This window comes from Crassostrea angulata, chromosome 4 (genome assembly GCF_025612915.1).
Source record: "Crassostrea angulata isolate pt1a10 chromosome 4, ASM2561291v2, whole genome shotgun sequence".
NCBI lineage: Eukaryota > Metazoa > Mollusca > Bivalvia > Ostreida > Ostreidae > Magallana > Magallana angulata.
In genome coordinates, this window is record NC_069114.1 from 28,141,002 (window position 1) to 28,154,063 (window position 13,062).

At 32.0% G+C, this 13,062-nt stretch overlaps 2 protein-coding genes across 2 annotated transcripts; both read left to right on the forward strand.

Moving 5' to 3' along the window:
• Positions 1-1,148: 1,148 nt before the first annotated feature.
• On the forward strand, positions 1,149-2,627 carry LOC128181739 (5-hydroxytryptamine receptor 4-like). Its single transcript, XM_052850250.1, has one exon. It carries the CDS (start codon positions 1,253-1,255, stop codon positions 2,219-2,221), a length of 969 nt encoding a protein of 322 aa, XP_052706210.1. The 5' UTR covers positions 1,149-1,252; the 3' UTR covers positions 2,222-2,627.
• An 8,629-nt stretch (positions 2,628-11,256) lies between these two features.
• On the forward strand, positions 11,257-12,839 carry LOC128181756 (5-hydroxytryptamine receptor 4-like). Its single transcript, XM_052850271.1, has one exon. It carries the CDS (start codon positions 11,351-11,353, stop codon positions 12,317-12,319), a length of 969 nt encoding a protein of 322 aa, XP_052706231.1. The 5' UTR covers positions 11,257-11,350; the 3' UTR covers positions 12,320-12,839.
• Positions 12,840-13,062: the final 223 nt, after the last annotated feature.

Sequence of the window (13,062 nt, forward strand, 5' to 3'; positions counted from 1 at the left end):
TAATCAATCTTAACCCAATAAGACAACGGTGGATAAGCAAAGAATTCTGTCTTTACTCTCTGAACTCTATCTTGCTTTTATATGAAAAATTAACAGGAAAGAACAAGAGATGTAAACTTTAAACAAATATTTTTTTTTACAACAAAATCCGTAAATATAGTTAAAATTTAGAACGATTTAAAGGAAATTGTTTCAAGAAATTGATCTCAAATGTATTTTTAAAAATACAATATTATTCTCGATTAAATTAATGGCAATGGAGAATAATACCCTGAAGATGTAGATACTTTAACTATTTAGGAGGCATGTGTGATTTGAAATAGTTCAGCCATTGTCGTGGAGATATCGTTTAAAGGCATCGTATATAATCCAAGCGTTTTCATTAATACGACATTCGTATGAACATCATTTACATTAGTGCTGTTCGGAAAAGCATACGACGATCGATCCACTCCCACAAGGTTAGTGAAGCAAGCTCGGAATTTTGAAAGGAAAACCAGCTTTTCACTGATAAGCCATGATAATGTAGCATTTCTCTTGAAGAAGGATTCTTTTTTACGGACCTTTACAGTAAACCCACTGACAAACATATTTATTTTATTACAAAAATCCAGCCACTCTGATTCTACAAAAAATATATTCTCTTTGAACTTTGTATCCGAGCGCGCCGAATCTGCTCAACAGGTGGGAGATATCACTCGTAGCAAATAAATTTATTCATTATGATTTAACTTTTTACGACTAGAATCAGAAAACAAGGCACATTATTAAGTAAAATAATATTAATTTGTACAAAATTTAACCCTAATGCCAAACGGATTAATACGTGTTGAATGCATGTCGTATTGTGACGTAAACAATTTATGTTATACGATATACCAATGTATGAATATATGATGTTGTTTAGCTATTCAAATTAGATGTTACAGCCAGATATTGAGAAATTATGTGCTTTAAAAGTTAGCTTTTTCTGGTTGAATGACACCCCATAAGATTGCAAGCCATAAAACACGCATTTTAGATAATGTTTGAAAGGTGAGATGATATACTGGGATTTATTTATTGCAGTTATTATTACAAATACACGAGTGTTTTATTTAGTACATGCATCAGGAAATCGTCTGTTGTATTTGCTAGTCACAACGCCAAATGATTATTGAATGACGGCGGAAGCTGCTCTCCATGGTCAAAGAGAACGAACTAGTTGATGCATAAGTATTGACGGGAGCTGTACTGCTTTTCCTCGGCAAGTATGGAGAACGCTACCTTAAATTATTCACAGACACATGTAAAATGTAAAGAGCATGAAATCATAGGAAGCAGAACTTGGAGAATATTGTGTACGATCATTCTATTCATCATCGTGATATTAACTGTGTACGGCAACATTATGCTGATTGTCAAAGCGGTGAAAAGGAAGCAGTTTCATAGAAAAATCTATGTGTTTGTTGTGTCCCTGGCCGTAGCGGACGGTTGTGTGGGCCTGCTCGTGATGACTCCTTCCATTGTCCACGGACTACTGGGTGTAGCACTGGTCAGAGAGACGATGGCCGACCGTGCACTGTTCATGTTAGACTGCTTGTTCACAACGTCATCTGTGTTACACTTCACGTGTATGAACATCGACAGATTCGTGGCCGTGAGCAAGCCGTTCACGTATTTTCGAATCATGAGCAGGAAAGTCGTGGTTGTACTCATTTGTCTATGCTGGCTCGTGTCTTTTTCTCTTTCTTTGACCATCATTTTTGTCACCGAAGAAAACAAGTGCGAAAACTTATTCATTGTTAAGGGACTTGCTGCAGTTCTTGGATCTCTCATTGCGTTTTACCTTCCACTGAGTTTGAATATATTTGCAAGTGTGAATATTTATCGAAAAGTGAGCAACAGAAAAAAGGAAATGTTTAACCACATTGGCGAAAATTATTCCGGTGATAGCCAAAGGGGTAGGAAACTCGAGACGAGAGTGACGAAAACTTTGATAGTTCTGCAGAGCGCATTTATCGCATTTACAACTCCATTCTTTGTTCTTATGGTTCTTGAAAACACATTTGGATTTCAAAACTCGAAAAGGACTTGGTTTTTTATATCGTGGTTGGGATATTGTAACTCTACCATAAATCCATATCTATTTTATTTCATGAATAAGCGATTGAAAAATACGGAGGAAAGCGGACATTCAAATTTGACAGTTGATACCAACAAACTTCGATGTTCAAATTGATTTTTTTCACCGAGATTACTGAAAACAGGAGGGTTTGACGTTAATATTTTATGAAACTTTCGATTAAATTCAGAGTTTTCAGAAGTATTTTGTGTCTTTATTAAAAAAAGCTTGGAAGAGTAATCCTGGCTTCAATTAGTCAGAAATTCATTAAGTTTGCTCTTTACTTTTAATTATGTTTCTAAAATTGTCCTTAGTTACCTATTTCGCATAATTTACAGAGTTTATTGCTCAATGGACATAATGAGGAGGTAAAAATGACGGATATTCTATTGTCCCAGAAGCACTACAGAGATTGTACAATCTATCCTATTATCTTCGAAATTTTGTGAATAATTACTCAAATGATTTCATATATTAGCCTAAATGTTCAAATAATTAATGTTATCAATGCACCAACACATGTACATTATCATATATGAGTGCAAAATAAAGAAATGGATCTAAATGGAAACGTACAAATAAAAAATAAACAATGAAGAAAAAGATACCCGGTAATGTAATTCTTTTGACAAAAGTTTGTGGTTCATAAATAAATGAATTAGAAAAGAGTTTTTTGCTGTAAAATTATTAGAATTGCCACAATTATTCCCCATGAAACTTTATGTTTCAGTGTACTAAAATTCTCACTATTGGAATGCATATTATATGGGTTTTCTCTCTCTCTCTCTCTCTCATATATATATATATATATATATATATATATATATATATATATATATATATATATATATCTATCTATCTATCTATCTATCTATCTATCTATCTATCTATCTATCTATCTATCTATCTATCTATCTATCTATCTATCTATCTATCTATCTATACACACAACTTTTATCTAACCAATTATATCAGTTTGATTCTCTTTAGTTGAATATGCCATGCATATTTAATTTTTCTATCATCACATTCCATCAACCTCATGGACTTATGGACGAAAATGTCACCAAAACCTCTATGGGACAATACATTCCAATAATCATAATAACATGATACTGGCTTTTCGGGCTAAATTTAAAAAAAAAACTAATGGCTATTAAGACAACATTAAAGTAAGTCTAAATATTTTCTGTATCAAATAATATTTAACAATGCACAAACCTTATGTAGAGATCCTTAATATTTTAAAGTTCATATTCTTAATTAAAATATTTGGAAGCTGGTGAATAATAAGCATTTAATATGTTATTATTTTGTAATCTGAAGGCTTGGATCATAATAATATAAATCTGTTCTGTTGTTGACACCACAGAAAACCCTCTCCACAATGTGTCAAATGGCCCAAAAAGCAAAAAGGTCAGACTTTTAAACATCAATACTTACATTCAGTGTATATTTCTCCTTGTGATTGCATTGGAAATCTTCAACGTTCAATTTTTTATATTTACATTCAGTGTATATTTCCCCTTATTTTAGCATTGGAAATCAGCGACGTTTAATTTTTTTTAATACACTTTGCTAAATCATGCACCATGAGCACAAATATAAACTTCTTCACGTGTTTTGAGTGTATTTATTTTTATAAGATTAAATGAAACTTTTGATCTTACATAAGAAATTTGATGCGTACTTTTGAAAAACAATCATTATTATATATCTACTCCTTAATAAAAAAGATTTTTCTCCACAAAGTTTTTGGCACTTTATTTTTGGTCACGGAAGTTAAGTAAATAACATGTTAGTTTGGCTATTCCATGTAACTTTCATATCCTTGACTAAGCTATTATAATATAATATAATATTTATATTTGAAACATTGGAATTCGCCCAATGACAACGGGGGTGAATATTTCCCTGCATGCATACAGTACACATTTCCCTGAGCACGTCTACGTTTTTTAAAAACTATTGAGTGTGATCAAAGCCCGAAGAGGGCTTTGTGAAAGATTTGACACACCCAACCGTATTTGGTCACCTCATAATATTCAAAAAATGATTCCTTATTACTTAGATTCATATAGTTTTCAGCAATTCTGCAATTTGATATTAAAAAATCAAAAAAATCATGATTCCTTATTTTCTTAAATAATGCTACATTAATTGAAGTTATGGCAGGTATTGAGTAAAATAATTCATATGAAACTCATAAAGTAAATTAGTGGAGTTTTTTTTTATTTTACATGAATTTTTAACACAATTATTGAAAACATGGAAAGTTTTTGGTTCAATTTTGTAAACCGTATTGGAATGTACAACTTACATATGCCAAAAAAAGTTGTATCAATGAAAAGTTTGGGTTTAACAAGAAAGTCGAGTAAACAAAAGAAGCTTACCCTGAAGTTCTTTTTACTCTGATGATATGTTGCCTGCTATTACTCATGTAAGTTCGTATGTTACAATTAATACGAGGGTCAATCAAAAAATACGAAGACAATGTGGCTGTCTATCATATATTTTTCATGAAAGTCATACGTAACAGATTAATCTGTGCATCAACACTTATGTTATTGATATGTGAAGTTTTAGTCCATTTGATGAATTGGTATTGTTGTAACCTCTTTTTAAAAACAACACGTTTTGTCACCACGGCGCACGGTAACGTTCAAAACATGACGTCAAGATTAAACACGCACAGTTTATAGATATACCTCATCTTTATATCACGCTTAGTCTCTTGTGCCTTTCTCCTTACAATTCAAATTGGCACTAAACCACTTAACATTTTATTTGCACACATTTGTTCGAGAATAGTAATTTAGTTCTTCAAAGATTTTATTTTCTAACCATGTATCTCTTAGTTTACAGTAAGGATAACCCTGAACGTCGGTTGGCGTTACTTATTTTTGGACCAAATATTTACAGATATTCTTTTCTCTTTCGGACTGTTTTATATTCAAAATACAATAACCAAACCCCCACAAATTATTTTTACAGTTAAACACAAACCTGCAAATAATTGTTTACTTATTTTTTGCACCATTGAGCATTTTCACAGCTTGTATCGGCTTTTTCCTGAGTTAAATCCATTTTGTTTGTACTTCTCGTTGCGCCGTGACGTCTGGCGACGTCGATGTTTTTTGTCTTTTCTAAAGAGGACTATCTGTCTTTAGTTACTAATATCTATTCGACAAAACAGTATATCCCGTCATTATTGGGAACATAGAATACCATGACTATACTTAATTTGAGGTTTCAATATTATTTGGTTTTAAGCCCAATTTATAGAGATATTACTTTCAACATTATATAGTTTATTGATAACATAACAAAAATGTTGACCGTGCGCCGTGACATCATTTTTGCAGGATTAGATTCTAAATAATTCTTAGAAATAGAGTAATTCATTAACTTTTTTTCTTGCAAATTGTTAAAAACTATTGCTTAATCATGTCTACCAAATTTAGTAATGATATGACGTTAAGTAACATAGCTATAACAAAAGTCTTCGTATTTTTTGATTGACCCTCGTATACATGTATGCCCTGTATATAACTCGAAAGATTTATACAAGACTACACATTTCATTATATAATTTTTTCTTTGCATCAACGTATCGGGACGCTAAGAAATATGGCCTCATGGGATTCCTTTGATATCAATAGATATAACAAGATGCACTTTGGTTCACCTTACAGTATTATATATTATTCAACCCATTGCCATTATGGCATAGCAGCAACCATGAGAACTGAATTGAGTAATATAAATGTAACTGGTTGTTCGTGACCAGAGAAGACCCCAACTCTTTTACGCTGTTCTTTAAAGAGATCTACATGGTCACTTCCATAATTGGACATAATTGGAAATATGTCTCCTTCAGAAGAAGAGCTCTTTATAAAGAATTATAGGAATTTGAACCATTCAAACTTTAAGGTGGATTGTACCTCTGATAAGAGAGATAACTTCTGTAGAAAATAAATCCCTTTGTTTCTGTTAACTCACAATTATTAAGGCACGTAACAACAAGGAAGGTGGTGCTGGGTCCCAATTTATGTTGGAAGGCGATACACTTATTTAAATCCAAATATAGAAAAAGAAAATTTCTTAATATAATAGTTTACCGTTGTAGCTTAACAAATCATTTTTAAAAAAGACAGATCTTATGGTTAATTTTGTTGACCATCCAGTCTCCTTAAAATGCATGTTACTTCAATATTTGTATTTTGTTGAAAATAGATTTAAAACAAAATAAAACAAATCATTTTGTACGTCAGCATAATTTTATTCTTAACAAAAATTAAAATGTATTAATTTAGAAGAAAAAATCCATAAGTTTTGGAGCACAAATTTACATTTGAAACACAAGTTCAATTAATTGTTTTAAAAGCTTTGTTGTGTATAATACATCATGAAATTCAAAAATTTAAACATAAAACAGGAATGAATAATTGAGTCCCAACATGAATTGTTTTCTGAATATCACAACATTCTACGTTCCATAAACATACATAAAAACTGTACAATATATTACAAAGGTACATAAGTTTATATGTAAACATTTTAGTGATAGAATATACATGTACTAGTATAATACAAAAGTATAGAAAAATGCAACCATATATATATATATATATATATATATATATATATATATATATATATATATATATATATATATATATATATAATTTTATGAGTGACTCATCATAGACTATAGATTTCAAACTTAAAAGACATGCAAAGATATTACAGACTGTAAAATACAATATACTCAGTTAAAACAAAGTTAGGGGACGTGGGTCATAACCTTTACAAAATTGAAAAAAATACATTATTCTTGACATTATGCTTGTATACAAATGATCAACAGATTACGGCTTATAATATATAAACAGTGCCTGTTTGGGAGGGTAACAGTTGAAATTGACACCCCGAGAAAACCGTTGTCAACCGACGCGATTGATTTCCGAGGGGTGTAAATTTCAACTGTTATCCTCCCAAACAGGCACTATTTATTTTGTTATACTGAATGTCTTAATTTTAAAGAAAACATCACTGCTTTAAGATAGGAATAGCGTGAATTCTAAGGCGAACCGTACGCGCATGATTATCGCGCATATAACAATTCGTAATGTTACCCGTTGCTAAGTGCGTTGCTAACGCTAAGGGTAATAGAACAGATTATGAACTGGGTCTAAACCAATCAGATTTCAGTATTTAACATGAAAGTATATCAACAAACATTATCACAGTTTGCACAATTTTGTACACCTGTATATTTTTTTTAGCGCGGAGATTATAGATTAATTTTCTTTTAAATTTTCACCATATCTTTTTATTTCAAAAATATTCATAGAAAAGGACAATTTGTCGTTTCTATACATAACAAATTTTGAAATTTTCAACTGGATGTGATACTCATTTTTCACCTAGTAGAAGCAAAAAAAAAATCGAATCCATTGAAATATCTTTCGATGAAGATAAAAAGCGGTTTTTTTCTGGATCAAAAGCTGACTTTAAAGCAGTTCTTAAGGTTTACGCACTATAACCAGAATTATTGGATCTTTTAGCCGATTTGGACTGACTCTTGGTCAAAATATGATTTGATTTGGTTGAAACAGCCGAAACAGAAGCCGTTTCTTTTCTGCAGAAAATAATATCTAACGCTTTACGTCTGAATTTTTCACTTAAGGAAAGGTAAATTAAGAATTCAATTGGTTTCGCAATGTTACTTGAAAGTGCGCTAAATATGAACCACATGGAGTTTGCTTCTCGCGCCTTTTCAATGTCACTTTGTAGGAAAGTTGTAAAGAACGGTACCTGCTGGAGGTTATAGCTTATCGAAAGAACAATTGAGACTTTGGTAACAAGAATATAAGGAACGCTTCGTTTACGTGCCGTTACATTTACGGAAGCAAGCCTTTTCATGTGATTACGAATTTGAACCATTAAGACTAAAGTGAAAATCCCCGTCAACATGTTGGGCAATAAATTCACATAAACGGTTGCATACATAATGCTAACCCACCCAAATGAAGCATGATCGAATCCACTTATGGACGGCTCTAAGACACAGCATTGAATAACTTGAAACAGTTGACTTCCGGGCTTAATTTGAATGGCATTTAATGGGGTGAATGTATATTGCATCTGATTTGGAATAAATGATAGAAAGCCTATTACAGAATGACAGACGAAAAAGCTGCCAACAATTTTAGGAAAGTTAATTTCCTTCATCTTCAGTGGGAATCCAAGCACCAAAACCCTCTGGAACGCCATGGATGTTTTTAGCCACATCGATGTGCCATGAATTAAATATAAGGTGTTGAACATCGCCATATTAATTCGACATTCAGAATATTTAACATATCCAAACAATTCATTCAGAAGTGTTAAACGAAACAGAAATGCGTGCGTTCCCACCATGAAAATGTTGTCGAATGTCATGCAAGCCACAATCCATTTCTGAGTAGTTCCAAATATTCTTGCTTTTACGAAAACGATAACAATGAAGATATTGACGAGGATCGCGATAGCCACCAGAAGTGGAGCAACATACACGTAGTATTGCACCCAGGAGGACATATTAAGTGTCAGACATGAGTTTTCCATTATGTTGAACATTCCGAATTCTTGAATTATACCCTTAAATTTGTCCAGATAATCAGACGTATTCATGGCCATTTTATTTCTCAGAATGAAAAAATCACAAAACGTCCACTGTGGAAAATCTTAAACATGTATTCATAATCATGTATTTCACAGCAACCATATTTAAAGACATGGTCATTTCATAACATTATGAGCGTGTTTTATTAAATTCGTGTTATATGATAATCCGAGGCGAGCTTTATTAACTTTCGCGCATTAGTTTATCTATCAATTTATTTTGTATTAGTACTTGTGCACATCATCTGATGACGCATTTGCAGGTAAAATAATTAATCAAGTAAATAATAATCGCATTTTTGTTGTTGTTATAGGGAATTTAATATTTTAAAAATAGAGATATTGAGGGATATTGAAAGACATCTGAACATCATAAAGGGAGCATCATATGCGTAGTAATGTACGAAAGAAAACCAGTTTATTTCAAGACATTAGTGTTTTATAAATTTGAACCATTTTTTCTTTATCTTTTTCTTCTAAATGTTCTAAAGTTTATACCGAAACAAAATGGACCTTATTAAATATTTGATTTATGAAAAAAATCCAATGTCTAATTCCATAGGAACATTCAAGAAAGGATTACTTAGTATATTGGGTTGCATTTGTGAAATAATACATGGATTAGAGGAAATCTGATATTATCAATACCCATACATTTCATTGAATAATAAAAAAACATATATCCAATATAAAGAAGAAAAGTCATCGTATGGAATATGCATCAAATTTTTGTTCATTTAACAAACAAAAGTTTTGGTTATACAATGATATTTAAGGTATATACCCAATAAAGATGACTTTTCAACATGCATCAAATCAGCTGAGGCTTTAAACTTGTCGTCTTTGTCATCTCATAATGAAAAAAAAATGTTTGATTTGAACATATTTTTATTGTACAAAAATACAATTGGGATTGGGCACAAGTTCCATAACTTAGACCGCCCTCTCCCAATGTTCATTGCAACACCCGTAAACCATGGAAAAATCAATTTCTTTGACTACTGACGGACGTTAAGATGATGCATAGAAACAAAACTTTGATGAAATTGGGAAGCTGTCATTACTAGATTAAAATTATGGTTCCAAGCCATTGTTGTTTCATCTACCTATTAATTCTCACTTGTCAATTTTTTCACGAGGGAATACTCTTTCATGTATTTTGCTTCCCTGGCAAATACATAAACAAAATCCACTATTTAGAAAAGGTACTTATTCATTAACTAATTTGTTGGTTTCAAATGCATTTACAAGAATCGGTATCACAAATTAAAATAAATATTTCACTCTTGTCCACAATCATTCTAGCTTTCGAACTTTGGAAGTGATAATCAATCTTAACCCAATAAGACAACGGTGGATAAGCAAAGAATTCTGTCTTTACTCTCTGAACTCTATCTTGCTTTTATATGAAAAATTAACAGGAAAGAACAAGAGATGTAAATTTTAAACAAATATTTTTTTTTACAACAAAATCCGTAAATATAGTTAAAATTTAGAACGATTTAAAGGAAATTGTTTCAAGAAATTGATCTCAAATGTATTTTTAAAAATACAATATTATTCTCGATTAAATTAATGGCAATGGAGAATAATACCCTGAAGATGTAGATACTTTAACTATTTAGGAGGCATGTGTGATTTGAAATAGTTCAGCCATTGTCGTGGAGATATCGTTTAAAGGCATCGTATATAATCCAAGCGTTTTCATTAATACGACATTCGTATGAACATCATTTACATTAGTGCTGTTCGGAAAAGCATACGACGATCGATCCACTCCCACAAGGTTAGTGAAGCAAGCTCGGAATTTTGAAAGGAAAACCAGCTTTTCACTGATAAGCCATGATAATGTAGCATTTCTCTTGAAGAAGGATTCTTTTTTACGGACCTTTACAGTAAACCCACTGACAAACATATTTATTTTATTACAAAAATCCAGCCACTCTGATTCTACAAAAAATATATTCTCTTTGAACTTTGTATCCGAGCGCGCCGAATCTGCTCAACAGGTGGGAGATACCACTCGTAGCAAATAAATTTATTCATTATGATTTAACTTTTTACGACTAGAATCAGAAAACAAGGCACATTATTAAGTAAAATAATATTAATTTGTACAAAATTTAACCCTAATGCCAAACGGATTAATACGTGTTGAATGCATGTCGTATTGTGACGTAAACAATTTATGTTATACGATATACCAATGTATGAATATATGATGTTGTTTAGCTATTCAAATTAGATGTTACAGCCAGATATTGAGAAATTATGTGCTTTAAAAGTTAGCTTTTTCTGGTTGAATGACACCCCATAAGATTGCAAGCCATAAAACACGCATTTTAGATAATGTTTGAAAGGTGAGATGATATACTGGGATTTATTTATTGCAGTTATTATTACAAATACACGAGTGTTTTATTTAGTACATGCATCAGGAAATCGTCTGTTGTATTTGCTAGTCACAACGCCAAATGATTATTGAATGACGGCGGAAGCTGCTCTCCATGGTCAAAGAGAACGAACTAGTTGATGCATAAGTATTGACGGGAGCTGTACTGCTTTTCCTCGGCAAGTATGGAGAACGCTACCTTAAATTATTCACAGACACATGTAAAATGTGAAGAGCATGAAATCATAGGAAGCAGAACTTGGAGAATATTGTGTACGATCATTCTATTCATCATCGTGATATTAACTGTGTACGGCAACATTATGCTGATTGTCAAAGCGGTGAAAAGGAAGCAGTTTCATAGAAAAATCTATGTGTTTGTTGTGTCCCTGGCCGTAGCGGACGGTTGTGTGGGCCTGCTCGTGATGACTCCTTCCATTGTCCACGGACTACTGGGTGTAGCACTGGTCAGAGAGACGATGGCCGACCGTGCACTGTTCATGTTAGACTGCTTGTTCACAACGTCATCTGTGTTTCACTTCACGTGTATGAACATCGACAGATTCGTGGCCGTGAGCAAGCCGTTCAAATATTTCCAAATCATGAGCAGGAAAGTCGTAGTTGTACTCATTTGTCTATGCTGGCTCGTGTCTTTTTCTCTTTCTTTGACCATTATTTTTGTCACCGAAGAAAACAAGTGCGAAAACTTATTCATTGTTAAGGGACTTGCTGCAGTTCTCGGATCTCTAATTGCGTTTTACCTTCCACTGAGTTTGAATATATTTGCAAGTGTGAATATTTATCGAAAAGTGAGCAACAGAAAAAAGGAAATGTTTAACAACATTGGCGAAAATTATTCCGGTGATAGCCAAAGGGGTAGGAAACTCGAGACGAGAGTGACGAAAACTTTGATAGTTCTGCAGAGCGCATTTATCGCATTTACAACTCCATTCTTTGTCCTTATGGTTCTTGAAAACACATTTGGATTTCAAAACTCGAAAAGGACTTGGTTTTTTATATCATGGTTGGGATATTGTAACTCTACCATAAATCCATATCTATTTTATTTCATGAATAAGCGATTGAAAAATACGGACGAAAGCGGACATTCAAATTTGACAGTTGATACCAACAAACTTCGATGTTCAAATTGATTTTTTCACCGAGATTACTGAAAACAGGAGGGTTTGACGTTAATATTTTATGAAACTTTTCGATTAAATTCAGAGTTTTCAGAAGTATTTTGTGTCTTTATTAAAAATAAACTTGGAAGAGTAATCCTGGCTTCAATTAGTCAGAAATTTATTAAGTTTGCTCTTTACTTTTAGTTATGTTTCTAAAATAAATTGTCCTTAGTTACCAATTTTGCATACAGAGTTTATTGCTTAATGGACATAATGAGGAGGTAAAACTGACGGATATTCTATTGTCCCAGAAGCACTACAGAGATTGTACAATCTATCGTATTATCTTCGAAATTTTGTGAATAATTACTCAAATGATTCCATATATTAGCCTAAATGTTCAAATAATTAGTCTTATCAATGCACCAACACATGTACATTATCATTTATGAGTGCAAAATAAAGAAATGGATCTAAATGGAATCGTACAAATAAAAAATAAACAATGAAGAAAAAGATACCCGGTATTGTAATTCTTTTGACAAAAGTTTGTGGTTCATAAATAAATGAATAAGAAAAGAGTTTTTTGCTGTAAAATTATTAGAATTGCCACAATTATTCCCCATGAAACTTTATGTTTCAGTGTACTAAAATTCTCACTATTGGAATGCATATTATATGGGTTTTCTCTTTCTCATATATATATATATATATATATATATATATATATATATATATATATATATATATATATATATATATATATATACACA

Bases quoted from the DNA above. Each gene is read 5' to 3' on its own strand.
- LOC128181739 (XM_052850250.1), top strand. From the start codon at position 1,253: ATGGAGAACGCTACCTTAAATTATTCACAGACACATGTAAAATGTAAA.
- LOC128181756 (XM_052850271.1), top strand. From the start codon at position 11,351: ATGGAGAACGCTACCTTAAATTATTCACAGACACATGTAAAATGTGAA.